The sequence below is a fragment of the Phlebotomus papatasi genome, chromosome 3 (assembly GCF_024763615.1).
Source record: "Phlebotomus papatasi isolate M1 chromosome 3, Ppap_2.1, whole genome shotgun sequence".
NCBI classification, from domain to species: domain Eukaryota; kingdom Metazoa; phylum Arthropoda; class Insecta; order Diptera; family Psychodidae; genus Phlebotomus; species Phlebotomus papatasi.
This window is the reverse complement of record NC_077224.1, coordinates 29,516,186-29,535,116: the sequence shown is the minus strand read 5'-3', so window position 1 is coordinate 29,535,116 and position 18,931 is coordinate 29,516,186. Positions and strand designations below refer to the sequence as shown.

Below are 18,931 nucleotides of genomic sequence, written 5' to 3'. Positions count from 1 at the left end.
ATTACGAAACATTGTTAAAAAAAAATTTATGACAATAATTGTAAAAAAATTTACACAGATCGCAATTAAATAATTAATTTATCCGATTTCACACTATTATAGTGTTAAAATTTTACACATTTTCAAATTAAACAACATTGTTGAAAATTTTTCAACTATAATAGTGGAAATTTTCAATCACGTGGCAATAAATTACCAAAATTTTGTGTATTTTTAAACATTTTTAAATTAAACAACTAAAATGGTCGATTTTGCACAATTATAGTATTAAAATTTTATACATTTTATATTATGTAGAGTATTTTCTTTCGATGTCCGGAGTTCCAAAGGAAACGAAAGAGTCAAAGATACAAATCTCAAATTTGAACTCTCATTAGCGACAATTTAATGTAAATCGCATTAAGATTTCAATGTGTTAAGTATGATACGGTAAAAAATAAAGATTAAATTTAGTTGAGTTTAAATTTTGAATTTGTGATAGGGGAAATGACTATATAAATTGTATATTAAAAGATTAAACTATTCTGCGGTACGCCTTCTTCAAGATGGTTTATACCACCTTAGTAAATGTGAGATTAAAAAAAAACATATAAAATTCAGTAGGAGCCTTGTTGCAATATTTGATCGGGATGTATTAAGCTGCCTACACACTAGACAAATTATTGTCGTAAAAAAATTTCAATGTAACATTTAAATTTTAATACTGAAGCGAATTTTGAAACAAAATATTGAAGTAATTGCCTATTCAGGGGATCTCAGTCGCGCGATAGATAAGACCGTTGGGTCTTGGACTGATGAGATTTCTGACTCGATTCTCACAGTTGTGAGTTCAAGTCTCATCCGGTGCATACAACTCAATATTTAGAAAAAAAAAGACATTTTCACATGGAATAAAATTTAACGAAAAAATGCATCACTTCTGCCCAAAAACTTCGGGAGTACGGAAGAAGCATCCACACTGCGGGGAAGACGCTCCTGGGCGCATTACAAACGCACTAAGCAAATTCTTCTTACACGGGATTACATGATTAGATTGTAACAAATATTCTAAAACGATTTAACCCATTCCTTACCTATACATCATACGCAAATTGAGTGATTTTAGATGATTTATTCCTGCGCAATTTTTATCCAAATTGCTGTAGGGAATGGATTTTTAATAACTTTAGTTCTTCAATTACTTGGGAAAAATAGTTCGACAGAGATGAAAATACATTTTGTTATTGTTTTCTTGCTTCGCGGAAGGTCATGCAAAATTTTTGCTCAAAATGGCGGACGGAAAATTCGACATCCCGTCGAATCTGTTAAAATTAGCCTTCATCCTCTTTTCTGATTTGAATTCTGGTTGCCAATGTGTTTTCTTGGATAGTTACTCTATCTAAATCAATAGAGTTTGTAATGAATTACTGTAAAGAAGTTAAATTCAGTGACCGTTAAGGCGTGTGTTCGACAGCGGCTCCCCTCGCCCACATAATAGATAAAAAAAAAAAATTCAGAAAATTCATCTATTAATCTGTAAGAAACTTATCCCAAAATATGAACATTCTATCTCAAGTATTTTTGGTACATTGACTGAATGGGTTAAATAATTGCCTACAAACTGGAAAAATGTTCTTCAATATTGCATTGCAGTTCAATATCACATATTGATAGCAAATATTGCAATAAATTTGCCTTATGTGTAGACATTTTTAATTAAAAAAAAAAATAGAAGTCATTGTAAGCTAAAACAATAAGCTAAGTGGTCTCGATTCAAAATCAAAAGAATAAATTATATATTACTATTGAGAAAAGATAGTAAGATCTTAAGAGTAGAATATAAATTAAAAGTTATCTATCTTTAAAAAGTATTATGCTCTACATATTTAATATACAGTAAGTGAATATACAAATAATGAACCTATATTGTATACATGAAAACTTCAAGATAAAAAATCATAAAATATTGTGCAAAAGACCATTGAACTGACTCTTTGTTAAATGAGCTGTGGATTATAATACTCTGATTGACCATTTTTTTTTGTAGAAGTCATAAATTAATTCAGAACTTTTTTTTTGATTAGTACAGAAAAAATTATAAATTATGACACGTAATATGTAAATTTCCTTATTCTTTTGATAATTTTAAGGATAGCCATCCTAATTCTAAACAAAATTTAAATATACTCACTCAATGACGGATTGAATAACTCCTCTTCTGTAAATTGATTCATTCCTCTCAATTTTGGCTGCTTCTGTGTGCTGTGGAGCTGCGTAAGACTCCCTGGAATTCATTTGGGATACAATACTTCGCACACTTGACTGCCTCGACACCTTGGATGGTGTCCTGACAACAGACACAGCTGCATTGGCTTTGTTAGGTGGGAGATTGTAGGATTGCGTCCGTCGGTGCGTTTTGTGATGCTCTGCGTCTGTGGAAATGGTTCTCTTGAGGTCAACATGAGAGTTGGGTCGGCTGAGCGGTTGTGGCGTGAAGGTGAACTCGTGCATGTTGGTAAAGCTGGCATTATCCATACCAACAGCACTATATGGCCTGGGTTTGCTCTCCATAATAAGAGCTGCTACATTGGGTAGGTGTTCGCTGGACGGACGTGAGGGAAGGAGTTGGACTTTGTGATGGTGGAGGGATTTATTGTAGCCTAGAAAATGTTGATCGGTGTCAGTTGATTGGTTATTTAAGAGTGGATTCATGTCACCATTAACGCTGTAGTTGACCGCCTCACCGTTTGCACCATTAATCTCGAGAATTGGTGATTCTTCGCGTTCCTCACTGATATCCGTGAAATTATCACCAAATGTGAAGGCACTAGCTGTGATATGATCAGTCTCATCGCTCTGTATTAGTGGCATATCATGCGAAGCTTCAACATCAGCATCTTCGCATCCGGCCACTTGAACTGTATGACACACTGATAGGGCTTCAAAGAAGCCAAAGATATCTTCCTGTTTTTTAATATATATAGGCTTTATTAAACAGAATCTCTCACTCAATTTTGTATTCTGTACATTAAATTACCTTAAATTCCGGAAGTTTCAGTATTAAATGCTTTCCTTCCTCAAGCAATCCTGTTCTCTTTTGCATAAATTTTCGACCATTAATAGAACATTGTTGGAAGATCATTTCATTCTTCGTAAGGGTACCCGTTTTGTCCGAAAAGAGGATTTCTACTTGGCCAAGTTCCTCATTGAGATCAGAAGTATTGACGATACAAGGTTGATTCGTTGCTGCGTCGTATAGCTCCTCATCCCACTCCATATAGAAGGAACCAAGAAACTTGTGCACTTCTATAGTGACGTAAAGTGAAATTGGGATCAAATAGTTGAAGAGGATTAGGAACGAGAAATAATCTTGAAGGAACTGTGAAATTTGATAGTTAGCAACCATTTCACCAAGATACCAATTGTGCTCTTGCCGATACATATCAAAAAATCTAAAAGAATAAAAAAAATTAATATCAATATTTAAATGTTCAATATAAGGTAAAGTTCCCTCGAGTCGACCGGTTTCTCGACTCGACCGGTTTTCAATATTTGAATGTTTTAATGATGAATTTCTATAAAAATTGTCACTGATTCGTATTTATTTATGGAATAATTGACCTATTAATGTTAGATCATACGCCAAATATTAGTGCAAATAATAAATAAATTGAATAAATAACTCTACCGGTCGAATAGAGCAACCGGTCGACCTGAGGGCACTTTACCTTAAGTAACTTACCTCTTCAGGAAATAAGAGATGGTAACGATAGATATAAGTAAAATGAGAAAGAATATCAGGAACTTATTGATGAACTTCTCACTTGAGCTCATTTTATACTTGGTCACCTTACTATTCAGTGCCAATTTTGTCATTTGACCAGTATAAACTGCACATCCAATGACCCATTCTGTGTTCTTCACTCGAGATCCTCGCAACAGCAAATTTTCTGCCATTAGGGGCAAAACATTGTTGTTGACCAGATTAAGATCTGGTACAGCGGATGTTCGCTGACCAACCACATTTTCAGATAGTTCAATACGTCCGTTGAAGGAGTAGAGATCCGTTACTGGATACTCACATTCAATAATCCCCAGAGTTCGCAGACGATCAATATCCACTCCGGGCAATCCTCTAGGAATAGTAAGTGTTTTGAGATTTGACTCACCATCGAGATTGGCCGTTGTAATGTAACACTTCCCATGAGGATCTGAGGATTTGAGTAAAACCAAATCACACGGAACATCGCAATCTCGCACAACTTTCACGAGATCACCCGGAACGATGTTCTGGCACTTGATATCCATCTCAATCCCATTCCGAATAATTGTGACAAGTGAGTAATTCACCATATTATCTGCCCTGTGACGTAGGTAGTCTTCATAGCCCTGCTTCATAGCAGTCACGGATATGACGAACACCAGAGGTATTAGTGATGTCAGGGGAGATACCGGACTGTCTGAAGAAATTCAGTATTAACCCATTAGTATATATTTTCCACACTTCTATATATATATGACTATATCCTTGATAGATAAAACTCTTACTTTAAACTAATTTTATGTTTATAATTTAACGATAAATGAGCAAAAAATTGATGCGCTTCGTCGCACAAACTGAATTTTAAAAATTGCAAGGAAAGTAATCTGAAGATGTAAATAATTAGAAAAGAATTTAGACAGTACACTTTTGATATTTCTGGATAGTTTGGACAAAATCTTAGTCATATGATAGTCATGTTAACAATTTTTTTATGTGGTGCATAAACAAATATTTATTTAATTATATGAGTCAAGTAATAAGTGTTAACATGCCGGAAGAATAAGAAGTGTGTAAATTTGCTCAAGGGACACTCTCTTGCATAAAGAAACTTTTGGTAAAGCAACATTCACTTTGACCACGAAACTGTTCTTGCGAAGTCTAATGAATAGAGCTGCCATTGGGAAGCATAAAATTAAAACGTAACATTTCCTCAAATCTATTAAGTAAATGCGCTTATACATGTGTAACAATAATAATAGCCGTTAATTTTGGGTTTTATCTTTGAAGCCATGCACCGAATGTGTTAATTAGTATTTACAACAAGACTTATAGAGATCAATACTGAACACTTTATCGCAATATATTACTAAATTTCACGAGTGACGCTGATGTAAGTGTTGACATTGAACCTCAAAAGCGCAACCAATTTGTACTATATAGCCGTATAAGAATTTAAAAGAATAATAAATGATAAATTCCAATTAGAAACACTTCTCGCGATCTGAAAAGGAGGAGTTTAATTGAGCACAACGACAAATTTCTGCCCGTGTCTCAAATGTTTAGTAATGCAAATTATGCTCTAATCGAAATTTAACTACAATCGAAAGTGTTGTGGTAGATATACACACATTTTTTGCGAATCGATCTCTCCGTCGTATTTTGATATACTGAGTCTGAAGATGATTGTCAATTTATGTGACGATCACTATTGACCCATCGACCCTTTCCAGTCGCTTATACACTCACAAAATTGCTCAAATTTGAATTGATTTTACGATATATCTTGGTCTTTATATCACAACTCACTCGGTTACAAATGTAGTTGATTTGAATGGATTCACAAGAAATTGCTAAGGGGTTTATTAATTGAAACACTAATGGACTAATCAGTTATAGCCTAGGCAAGTAGTACAAGAAAAACTTATCATATAACTACTCCAAAAATCTAAGCTATATTTTTGATATTATGTATGAGAGTTTCTTAACAATGTCACCTACTTTAATCATATTTCTGAAGATGAGTCCAAAAAATAAATTTCTTTAGTAGTTCCCATCCTATCTGACTTTTTATTGATCTATTTAAATATTTAAGGCATGTTTTTGTGACTGCATACGTTTGTTCAAGACAATATTATCATAACAATTTCATTTCAGTAGAACTTTTTCAGGTTGACAATTACCTACTAAACAATACACCCTTATTAGTCCATTCATTCGTTTTAACAGTTTTTAAGGGCAAATGAAAATTCTATTTTGTATATTCTGTTATAAAATAACCCATACAAAATTATTACATTTTTTTCATAACTTTAACTCAATTAAAAAGTTTCCCAAAAAAGTTTTGCAAGTCGTTGTGGAGGGACCTCGACCTAGGGGCAAGACCTAGGACAATGTTGCTGAATCAAATTCAAAATCTTGTCTTGAAGCGCCATGGCATCGAACGTAAACATTTTTCTGAAGTGACGGAGGATCGATAGGCATGGGCTGTTAACATGGATGTTCTGTGCCCTCTACCCGAGTAGAAATAAGCGGTTAAAAATTATGATGATGCTATACGGCTAGGGGAAAGTGGTCTGCCTTTGAACGCAAAATGATGTTCAAAATTTGAGATTTTTTTCAGAGTAAACTACAACATGAGTTTTACTTTGCACTACACCAAAAAATTCTCTTGTTCATTGAGCTTCTATGCTTACCCCATTCAGGACTCGCAAGTCCTCAGTATTTCCTGGTGAGGAACTTAAAAATGTTATGTCGATATATTCAAAGGCAGCCTGCATGGTCTGCCTTTAAATGTGTTTGGGCAGCCTTTGAATCTTAATTTTTCACTGAGAATATTAGGGCTGTAACATTAAACGGACCATAATTGATTAGCATGAACCCTAATGCACTCAATATAACCACCACTGTAGTCAAAAGTCATTATACAACAACATTTTTTACATTTTTCTGAAGCACTGTTTTTCACTTGAAAATTTGTAATAAAACGCCATTGAAGTTGCCAATTGTCAGTTTAAAACATCCCGGTCGGAGCAAGATAGCATTTTATAAGTATTTGTATGACATTCGCCAGACCAAAGTAGGAGTTCTATTCTGCTCCCGGACAGGAAGCTGTCAGATGTTTCAATGCATGGAAAGAGAGGATTCAAAGACACACAACATTAAGATTCAAAGGCTGCCGCAGAGCAATATTTGCAAACTTTTATCACTCACAAAATTTGTCTCATCTGAATCAAAATGTATTTGGAGAAATACCATCCAAAAATAACGTTCTATGACTCACAATAGAAGATTTGTTCGAAAAATTATTTTAATTATGAAAAAACACATGAATTGTGGAACATCAAAATTACAGTTTAGAGCTCAGATTCGTTTTTTTGCCCTAGCATCTAGAAAATAAGAGCTAGGGTCTGCATTTTTTGATGACTTGTGAGGATTATGAATAGCTATCTAATAGTTAATAGAAAAGAATTTATGCTTTAAAGAAAAGTGAAAAAATTACGATATTCAAAGGCTGCCGCATTCAAAGGCAGACCACTTTCCCCTAATAAAATTGTAAGCTTGACATAGTTCACAATTGTTGTGCTATCAAGCTTCAATGCGGTTTAACCAGTAATGCTCTATATTCCTCAATGAACCAGAAATATTATCTGTTCAGAATGAATTAAGACGATTAAGAAATTTTTATTCACTACAACGTTTCAGAAATACGATGTCTCCTTCGCCAGGTCTACAAAACGTTTTGAACTATTTTTGTAACACTTTTATAAAAATTAGAATATTCGTTTTTTTAAGTATAACCAAAGGACATCGTATTCCCGAAACATTGGAGCAAATAAAAATTGGTAGAAGCGAAAAAGGTCTTAATCCGTTCTCATCAGATATTGTACTCTTCCAGTCCGTACATAGTCGATCCAGGAGTATTTTGAGGCTTTTGGGTCCCGTTTTACCGCTGAAGTATTAAACCACCCATTTATTTCCCATAAGTATTTATAAGAAAGTTGTACAGAGAAAAAAATGTTGCAAAAGTATATATTTCATGGAAGTTTAGTTAATCTAAGTATTATTGAGTTGAAGTATTTTAGCAAGGAAGGCTGTATTTGTACACAGATACACAAAGAATACACAGAAAAAATATTTTGTAAAATTGTTCGTAAATGTTTGTGAAATCCTATGGAGGACTTACGGAATGCTTGTGAATCATAAAACCCACAAACAAGTTCGTAAAATTTTGTACTTTTTCACAAACATTGTTCGTAAAATGATTATTTGACAAACATTTTTTGTATTTTTACAAACATTGTTCGTAAATGTTCGTAAACACACAAAAAAATGTTCTTAAAATTTTGTCATTTGTTCCTAAATTTTTGCCAGACAAACAAAAATTTACGAACAAATACGAACATTTTTTGTGTGTTTACGAATATTTACGAACAAATGTTTGTAAAAGTACAAGTGTTCGTCAAATAATCATTTTACGAACAATGTTTGTGAAAAAAGTACAAAATATTACGAACTTGTTTGTGGGTTAGACAATTTACGAGCATTTCGTAAGTCTGCCATAGGATTTCACAAACATTTACGAACAATTTTACAAAATATTTTTTTTCTGTGTAAAATAATTATTTTTTATGGCCTCTACACACTAGATAGATTTATGTCCATATTGAAGAGTTTTTCTTATGCACTCTACATACTAGACAAAATTATGTCCATGAAGCACATTCCCTACACTTGTGTAGGAAAAACCTTTCAGTATTGACACTAATTTCTCCTGTTGTGTAGAGGCCATTAGATAAGTATCATTTTGATCTCTGCGAGTTTAGTGAAGATTTATTGATCAAAGTTTGGCAGAGACCACTGTTTGTGGATTTCAAAAACCACGAGGTTTATTCTTTTCACAGCTTAAATTAATAAAATTAATTAAAATTAATAAAAAAAATATTTAAAAATTTAAATTTAAAATTAAAATATAAAATTAAAATTAATAAAATTATTTTTTTTTAATTAATTAAAAAAAAAACTAACAGATCCGTCTCGAACTGCAATTTAATAAGATATAAATCATTAATAAAATCGTCATAAATTATTATCGTCCTAGACATTAACAAGGATTTTTAAAATGTATTTTTGATATGATGGTTAAAGAGAATATTTCAAATTTATCGCTTCAATAAACTTTTTTGCCTCACGTCAATTTGAGGTGGAATTTTGATAACAAGCATAAGAATATTTTGAAATCTTAAAATACATTCCTAAAACATCTACAAACTGAAAATGTGGAAGAATCTACGATAAAAAAAATCTTACATAATACCCAAATTTGCTTTCTGATTCATTCTTATCGCTACTATCAATAGTGACTCGTCCCAGTTTTCCGCGAAGATAAGATAACAATTTGAACCGTTAGGAATGATAAACCCCTGAACTATGTCTCTATCCCCATGCAGAACTTACCAATAATAAGTGCTATTGTGGTCATGACAAGAAAGTAAAAGTTGGCAATTCGGCGGAATTGCTCGAGTAAATTCTGCGGTAGGAAGGTGATGAGGGTATATTTGGTGGATTTGATGCGATTTTTGCGCTTAGCGAAGGCCTTCTTGTCATTCTGATCGCCTCCGATGTGGATTGTGAGGGAATCTCCTTGAACTGCGACGCGATTTCCCTGTTGAGAAAAATCAACATGTGAAAACTCTTGCACAGAGACATATATAGCTACTAATTGGCAGACGCATATAAGAGACCTTCTTCCAGAACCAAGGTCTCGTGTAGACTGTTCCAACGGAAAGTGACATAATTCATCTGCACTTTTCCACGCCAAATGCAACTGAATCCCTCTTTTTTGCAGAAGCAATGCACTTTAATTGACATTGAGCATCAATTTATTCTTTTTTTTTTCAAATGAAATTCAAAATCAATTCAACCCTTTTCACAAAAACTTCCCATTGCCCTGGGCAAGCTTGGAAACATCAATTCGAAATACGCAGAGACTTTTCATTTCTCTTCCTCCCTCACAGAACACAACATCAATATATCTTCAATTCACTGTGTAAGAATGAGTTGGGCAAATACAATTATTCTACAAAAAGCAACATATTTTCAGGTCTGTTGTGAAGCACATTGAGTTGGTAATTTCCGCGCACTCGACCAAATAATACACGGGTGCCACAGGTGTTTGATATTTGTTCAACTTTTGACCCTGGGCCAAAACCAGAAATCGGAGGTCCTTTGACTGCTGCCACTCCCGAAAAAAAAACGATATAATAAACCCCCTGAATGGAGTATCGGAACAAAATTTTGGCACTCAAACGAACCACCTGTTGCGCGACCTCCTCCCCAAAATCAACTGAATCTTGGATAAAAAGTGGCAAAGTGTTATCAGTGGCGACCACCTAATCTATCGCTTCTCCCTCCTTCGCAACACAATACACTCAATCAGTCGTGAAATCACAATGTGCAACCACAATCTCAGCACTGTTATAACTCTAATATTACTCTCCAATATTTGCTCCATGATTTAGAATCATTCGATGAATTGATTGCAAGACAAGAAGGAGTGTTTCACACAAACCATTCAAGAATTTCCTATATATATCCCAGAACCCCCAGAACCAGTTTCTCTTCTAATTTTCTCCCACATAACTGCTTCCCCAAAACTGTTCATGAGAGTAATGTCAATAATTTTGTGTGAATTTTTGTGTAATTTTCCGTAAAACAATCCCAATTGAATATCAACCATTCATGTTATACACAACAATTTAAGTGATGAATGTAACGAATAGAAAAATGTTTACTAGTTCAGTGCTTCTCAAAAATTAGTCCATAACAGAAGATACTCATTCATGAAATTATAATGTATTAATTGAAGATTTTTCAAATAAGGGGAGGGGGTGAGCTGTGGAGCTACATTGATATGCGATTTTTTCATTCATTTCTATAAAGGAAACTTGGCTTTATCGTGACATAATTTAGCTTTACAATACGATTGCGGAACTAAATAAAATAATTTATTATAAGGCCTCGCTTCCATTAGAAATATACGAAAGAGTAGGTATAAGAATCTAGCCCCACAGCTCAAAGTAGCCCCAGCTCCCCCCTATTTTTAACAATTAACGGCATTAATTAAGAAAATTGTGATAAAAAGAACAACTGAGATTATTTAAAGTCTCAAACCAAAGATCATTTTCATTGACGTATTTGATCTAAAAAAGGGTTAAAACATAGGGTAACGTGTGGTATTTCTGGACAAAATTCTTTTCGAGACATAATATGGGTATAAAAGGGACACATCAAAAATCTTATAAATATTTGCTTTCTAATTATATTTAAGTTCTATATGAAATATTAAGCTCTTTACGTATCAGATAAACATAAAACTTCTGAAATTTTATTTAATTTAAAGCATAAAATATGCGTGAATTGTGAGTGTCACATTTCACTTTTTACAAGATTTTCAGTGTGGTCAATTTTGCAGACGTCAACACAAACAGTGCTTAGTTTTTTTCGATTTAAATCACTTTAAAAGTGAAATTTAAACAAAATTTTTATGAAAGAGTGAAGTTTAGAACTTCTACTTAAAGGTAAATAATCAGGCTTGGTGAAGTTTATTTGCATAATAGCGACTTTTGTCTGTCCCGAAATACCCAACTGTCCTGAAATATACCACTCTTACTTTTTTTACATTTTTTGCTATTTTGTATTAAAAATTATGCATTTTTCAACATTTTTCGATAAGAATATTATTCTGGATAGCTTAAGGAACATAAATATTTGTATCAACAAAGAAAAAAATTATTTGAGAAGTCGTAAAGCTGTTTGAAACTTAAATGTGCTAAAAAGTGTCCCGAAATACCATACGTTACCCTACCTCTGGGAAAAGTTGTAAGTAGCGTTTTATCGAATTTAGAGATATAATTTAAATTTTATTCTCATAATGTTATTCTACCGGAAGGAGGACAGAGGAAACCCCTTTTTAGTGCCTTCAATACTTTGGTAAAAAAAAATTTCTAAATTTTTGATTGAACGCAATAAATGATAAATCATGTAGGGGGAGATGGGGCTACATTTAAATTGGAGACTTATGGAAAACATTATTTGTCGCATATTTCTAAAACAAGCTAGTATTAGAAATAATTTAATTTAGATATACAATAATTGTTTTATTACGTTAAAACCCAGCATTCTTTATAAATATGCGAAGAATATCGTTTTCAATGTAACCCCACCTTCCCCTCTACTAATCCATTTAAATTTAAATCATCAATTATCATCCTTTGAACAGGACATTGAAAAAGATATTCCTAGATTTTCATTTAAATTTTCTTATGTATATAAAAAAATCAGTTTTTTTGTACATAAATGATAAAAATAAATTGTTAAAAATGATAAACAATAACCCTTCAAATATTAGTGTGATATGTATATTTTTGTATACTCGAGAAAGTACATAAATCATTAAATTTATCAGTTTATAGAACATTGAGAAATTGAGACTCAAGAGGTTACGTGGGTCTAAGAATTCTACGATTCAAAATTACTTTTAAAGAAAGTTTTTATTGAGCTACCTTTTGCACATTTACAACATACATATTTACCTATAGTAAGTGTTCTAAATGATTGACTTGCTTCAACTTTAAATACATTGTAAAGAATAATTGAATTATATAAGAAAATAAGAAATTAAGTAAAATGTATTAAGGACGAGATAATATTGTGCTTTACTGATTTTAATATGAGACAGATAGGGTAAGTGTGCCAAATTTCGGCATAGTTGCATGCAATCGACAAAGTCTCAAGTTTGAAATGTAATATTTTTAATATAAATTGAATATTTTTGTTACTCTTTTATGTGTTGCTTGGAACCTTGCAGACAGCTTATCATTTTTATTTTCTCTAATTCTTAATACATTTTAAAATGAATAAAAATGTAGACATAGCATTGGTGGCCTATTTCGGCCACCTTCATTCTCATAGTTCCTTGTCCTTCCAGAATTTTTTCAATGTCTTTTGCAGATTATCTTGCTCGTCGAAGCGACATTTTTTGTTTTTTTTTTTTTGCATTGTACAATCTCAAGAGTATCCCAAAACTAAAAATTCATGGAAATTCGAGGAACAAAAAATATGGCCGAAATTGCAAACTGGCCGGAATTTGGCACACTTACCCTATGTGTTTTATACAAATGATGCTATTTAAAAATTTATTTACAATCGAGGTTTTGCATTAAGGCCTCTACACATTAGGAGTAATTTTTATCAATAATCGCATTTTTGACAAAATTTACACCCACTGCACTGCATTCAATTTCCTTCAAAAAAGCAATTTTTGAAGAAAATTGGTCCCAATGTTACAGAAGAAATTTTTTTTCAAAGAAATTTGGGCTTATAAAAAGGGAGTTTTGGCAATCTAATGAAATTTTATACTAGAGAAGTCCCATAGTTTCTTGTAGACAATTTTTAAGAATTTATTTCGAATAATTTGGTGAAGAGTTTCGATTTCCTATTGTTCAACAGTTAAACTATTCTAAGGGCCTTTAGTGACTTATTTATAGTACAATTAATATGGTCTTTGTACGTTAGCTTGGGATCCAAATCATACCAAGATATTTTATAGCTTTAGTCCATTTCATTTCCACAGATTTAATCCGAATAGGGAAATTTAGAAGACGTTTCTCAGCTCTTCTGGTCGTAAAAAAAATTGCTTGAGATTTATCCAAAAATACATTCTGAAGTTTGAAATTAATCGGAATAAATAAGAGATAAAACCTTTAGTAATATATGTATCAGTTGAAAGCGTAAAATTTAATAGTTTTCTTTTAGAAAACATAAATTTTCAAACTAGTATAGAGGCAAAATTTCCCAAAAAAGTAATGCACAGGTTTCATTGCAATTTTGTATGGTTTTCCTAAGATAATACTGTTTCAGTATTCAATCGAAGGATTTTTCTTTTCTTGATGACAACTTACTTTACAAGACGAAACACGATCTGAAACATGTCGTATAAATTGTCCTTTTTTTAAAAACAAAAATCTCCCAAAAATTCTAATTTAATTTTTTCCAAAAAACCTTCGTTCAAATACGAGTTTTACTCAGTTGCAAAAGGGAATACATATCTTTTTCTTTTATTTCAGACGAATTTACAAATAAGAGTTTTGCTTACTATCGCAAATGTAGTTTTTGCAAAAAGATCTCCAAAGATTAGGATTCAATCAATGGGTAATTTTTAAAATTTTTAAATACAAATTAAAAAAAAAATATTGTTCAAATGTTGTATTTTTATAATATGAACTTTGTATAATTTTTATCCAATCTTCGATAGACCTATCGCAAACCCTTCAACTTTATACAAAGAAACTAGCTTCAGATTGTTTATCAATATTTTGTTAAAATTTTTTAGTTAGCTATCCCATATAAAAGAGCATTGAATTTACCCATTTAATGCGTCAATTTTTTGAAATCCTTTCGTTGCTTGGTTTAAAAAAAAAATGCGAAATGAAGTAAGAAAAGGCGCATTGTATAAAGTCTTTAGTTTTAAACTAGGATATTTTTCTTGTTCAAGATTTTTTTATTCTAACTTTTTCAAAGTTGCTTTTAAATTTAATTATGTAGTTCACAAGCTGGACTGGTTTCGTACGTGAAGCGTTCAAGGAAGCGCTAGACTTTATAATTTACCTATATAGAATTACTTTAAAAATATTATGTCACAGATATAAAAAATATATGGGATAATTCATAAACTGAAATTTGAAATATAAAGCCTGAAAGAAAAGTGAAAAAATCAAGAATTTCATAAAAATCCAAAATTTAATTTCATTATTTGAATAAATATAAATCCTATTTTTCTGAAAATTAATGTTAAAAGCTATAAAGAATTTACAAATCATACAATATTTATATCTGAATACGAGCAGATATTTTGCGATTTATACGATTTATATATTGGATTTATGATTTATATATTTTACTATAAACGTCTAAATCTAAAATCTGTAACTGGATTGTGAATCGTCTATAAAATGAGTGAAAGAAAACTTAAAGGGATTAGGGTAAGTGCGCCAAATTTCGGCATAGTTGCATGCAAGCGTCAAAGTCTCAAGTTTGAAATGTAAGTTTTTAAATTCAAATTGAGTTTTTTTATTCTTTCAACTGAAAGAGTGTTGCTTGGAACCTTGTGAACAGTTTAGCGTTTTCATTTACTCTAAAATAATTCTTAATACATTCATTCCTCATTTCTCATTCCCTTCGGGAATTCTTCCAATGCCTTTGTCTCGTTTGTCGAAGCTACATTTTTTGTTATTCTTTTGCATTGTATAATCTCTAGAGTACGTAAAATCTAAAAGTTCATGGAAATTCGAGGAACAAAAAAAGTGGCCGAAATTGCAAGCTGGCCGGAATTTGACACACTTACCCTATTTGATTTTATAATTCAAAGATTTATATTGCTATAGATTATGATAAATAATAAATCAATTTATTTGAATTTACTTATTTCGTGATAGGGTAGGAATCAGCCCTTTGGGCACTTTAAACTTTAATGGCCTCGTAAGTTGAAATTGGTGTAAGAATAAAATGAATTGATGTACAGAGGTGCTTTGAAGCAATATCTATTTTAATGTATATATGGGATTTTTAAGATTTTTTTTTTTTGTAAATAGAATTGAAAAATTTTTTTTTCCTTTAAGTAGTTTAAGTAGTTTTGGGCACTTGTTTTAAAATGGTTCTTAATTAAATACGAGATATAATGACTAATATATAAATATTAGAATATGTAAATATTAGAATGAAACATATTAAGCGTGTTATAGTTACACTTATTCATAAATGTAATGAATTAGTTATTTTATTTTAGATGTCCAAAAGTATTTATATGGCCAAAAGGGGTTACTTCAACCTATATTTAAACACAAGCTCAATATTGAATGCCTTATTAAAACCATTTATATTAAATTGGAAAATTCAAATTTTTCACCACATTTCACTATAATTTATTTTGAATGTTCTATTTACCTGTCTCAAGTTTTTTTTTTTGTAATTCAGAACATATGATTATGTCATATGTAAATTCTCGTATTATTGACATGTAATCAAAGTTAAATTTTTAGTTAATTAGGCTCTTTATAACTTCTAAAAAGAACCTTTATGTTCTCATATAAAAACTTTATAGTCTTTTGAGAATCCAAAATCATAAGCTATTTGTTTGTATTACTCTGAAACACATACGTTTATTATTTAGTATGTCCAATTGGATTAAATATTCCATGAAAAATCGTCTGTAAATACATGGAGCATTACAAGAATTGGATTGTATCGCACAAAAACGTCTACCCAGACGGAAAGTTTAAGGAATATATATATTGAGGAAAATGGAATTAGCACTATTTGTTGCCCTCAATGGACTTCTCTGCAAACAACTGAGAGGATTAGAGTGATTCTTATAGTAACACCTACACAGCTAATCCTATTAAGGGTCTCTTTCCTTTTTTTTGTTGCCACCAAATTTCAAAAGTATCCCATTTAAGGGACATAATACCCACTTTAGAGCTCTTCAGAGTAACTTTGTATATGACAAAAAATTGCTATTTTTTGAGGATGTGTAGAGTAGGAATTTTGATTCACATAACTTTAGTTGTCACGTGACTTAGTCACGTGACACGTAAAGATGATGTTACACCAGAATGTCTTCCCAGAGGATTTACTTACATTGAGAAATTTCCATAAGAACATAAACGTGTTTTCGAGAGAGAAGTGTTTCATTGGAGTCTCCGGGCAGATTTCTACTTGATCCTTCTCTCTAGAATGTTTATATTCGCTGGGTCAATTAAAATTGTGCCCAGCCTCGAACTATAATGGTAAATTTTTGACGTTGTCCACAATTTAAGCCACTTATCCACACTAACATCACAGCACGCAAAGTCACAAGAACTGCTGAGCAGCATTGAGAAGATTTTGTGTTTTCTTTGACTATTTCGTGTTGGATTTCTCCAGTGAGAGTTTTGAAACGCGCAATAGTACTTCCGGATCAACTGGCAAAAGATCACTGTGAGACACACCAAGAATTTCCAATGCGAATATTAAAAGTAATCCATAACAATGTTTCCCTTGTTTCTCTCTTTTCGTACAACTAATCACTAATTATTGCCGTCCTTGGGACACCACCAGCTTCTCACAAACTATTGAACATGTGTTCCACTTCGACCACGATTGAACACTATGTGGAATGAAAAGCCTCCCAAAAATGTGTCTGAAGAGTTAAGCGGTTGGCGATCTTCTGAAGATCAGTGTTTGAGCTCCGAACAAGCAACACTGTCGCCAAAGCACAAAATAAACTCTTCGAGAGGGAAGTGTTAATTCATCTTTAATTGTCAAGCAATAATTTGGCGTGGAGCAAAAAAAACGCGTCGTTTTTCTTTGGCCATTCCATAGCCCATTCGCACCATTTTATCACATAATACAATTGTCAACATGACGAAAATTTTTAAGCAAATTTCTTCACAACGAGCACCTCTTGCGCGAGAACATTGCACTCCTTCAGTGATCGTTATGTCTCATAATGAAAATTCGAAAAAATATTCAGCACATGCTGTGCAGCATATGATGCACACAGGAGTCTTGATAAGAATGGCCAGACCTCGACAATAAACTCCTCAATGTTGAGGCAAAAATATATACTGGCGTCTGTGTTTTTTTTTCCAAAAGCTCAAGTGGCGATAGATGATGTGTTTTTCGGAGAAATTCCCTTCTACACGATTCAGGTGATATGTTATCAGTCAAGACTCCACAAAGCTCATCGATTTTGTGGAAAAAGTGGAATTATACGGCCCAAACTTTAACCATGAAAATTTACTTAAGCCACCCTAAGCGCGTCTTCCTCATTTGATTAGTACTGGTAAATTTTCTGTTTATTACATTTTTATGCATGGTACACCAATTAATCAATTAAAGTGAAAAAAGAATAAAAATAAATTTTCCCTGAAAAAAAACTTTTTTTTTGTATGCAACTTTTACTATAATCTCTTTTAGAATTTAATCAATCACCTCTCATAATTTGATAATGAACGTCAGGGAATTTGTCAGTAAAAGTTTAGTGAGTCATCAAGAGATTATCAACACAGTCAGTAATCGTTTTTTCGTAGCTAATCGAAAAAGATTGAGAGTTTTAAACTTAAGAATTCTTGTATGTATCTTATACATCAAATCTACTACGTGAGGTTTCCAGTATTATGGAGAATAAAATAAGTTTAACATAAAGATCGTATTATCACGGTTTTAGGCAGAAGTTTGAAATAGAAGGCCAAAACTTATCTATTTTTTGCAAATTTCTTTGAAAGAGAAAGAAAATCGTGTTATTCACAACCTTTTTTAGTATTGAAAAAAATGCATTTTTTGGGCAAAATTTTGACCTTAACATGCTGCAAAACACAGAAAAATAAGTTTACAACAATTATTTTTGTTCAACAAAAAGAGAACTTAAAATTAAAGAAAATAAGCCATTATTCGTTTCATTAAGTCAATAAGTTTTTTTTCTTAATCTTTCCCGCCAATTTGACAAAATCGTAAAAATTAGAAGTGATGAAAATGCACTTCAAAATTTTGGATATCCTCCCGAGCGCTTGCAAATCTGCTATGGGGTTCTTTGCTTTCGTCTTCTCTGTATATTCGGAATCGAATTGGATTTTGAAATTTTATAATATTTAAACTTATAATATTTAGGCTTCCTCCTTAACATAATTTTAAAGTAATACGAGTAGAAATTCAAAGTAGAAGAACCGGTCGCTTATTATCACTTTAGAGTGAAATTGACGTTATTTAACAAAAATGCAAAGAAATAAGTTTAAATAATATATTGACATAGATTTAGATTTATAATTGGAATTGTTAGAAAAAAATATTCTTTCATTTTGTTGCACATATGTATGTCGCTGGAACATTTAATAATTTATAGAATATTGGTAAGATTACGAATGATGTCGATATCATTTAGAAATAAAATAAATAAATAAGACAAATTTCTTATTAATACACTTAACGAAAATCAGTTTTGCATTTGAAAAACATGATAATTGATTTCTTTTGCTAAAATATATAGGGTAAGTGTACCAAATTTCGGCATAGTTGCATGCAAGCATCAAAGTCCTAAGTTTGAAATGTAATATTTTAAATTCAAATTGATTTTTTTATTCCCTTTTCTTAAAGCGT

At 31.9% G+C, this 18,931-nt stretch overlaps 1 protein-coding gene across 5 annotated transcripts in view; it reads right to left on the bottom strand.

The window, feature by feature from the left end:
- Positions 1–16,578, bottom strand: part of LOC129807515 (phospholipid-transporting ATPase IF-like) — a 31,428-nt gene extending 14,850 nt beyond the window's left edge. Inside the window, exons 1-6 of one of the 5 annotated variants that reach the window (XM_055856826.1) lie at positions 16,436–16,577; positions 9,197–9,404; positions 3,722–4,439; positions 3,017–3,431; positions 2,697–2,943; positions 2,171–2,639 (exon numbers count right to left, since the gene is read on the bottom strand). In XM_055856826.1, the coding sequence (XP_055712801.1) occupies positions 2,171–2,639; positions 2,697–2,943; positions 3,017–3,431; positions 3,722–4,439; positions 9,197–9,404; positions 16,436–16,489 (2,111 nt within the window). In that variant the 5' untranslated portion in view covers positions 16,490–16,577. Of the gene's footprint in view, positions 1–2,170; positions 2,944–3,016; positions 3,432–3,721; positions 4,440–9,196; positions 9,405–9,483; positions 10,083–16,435 lie in introns of those variants that run through there. The other 4 variants (XM_055856828.1, XM_055856827.1, XM_055856824.1 and 1 more) reach the window with 4 other exon arrangements.
- Positions 16,579–18,931: the final 2,353 nt, after the last annotated feature.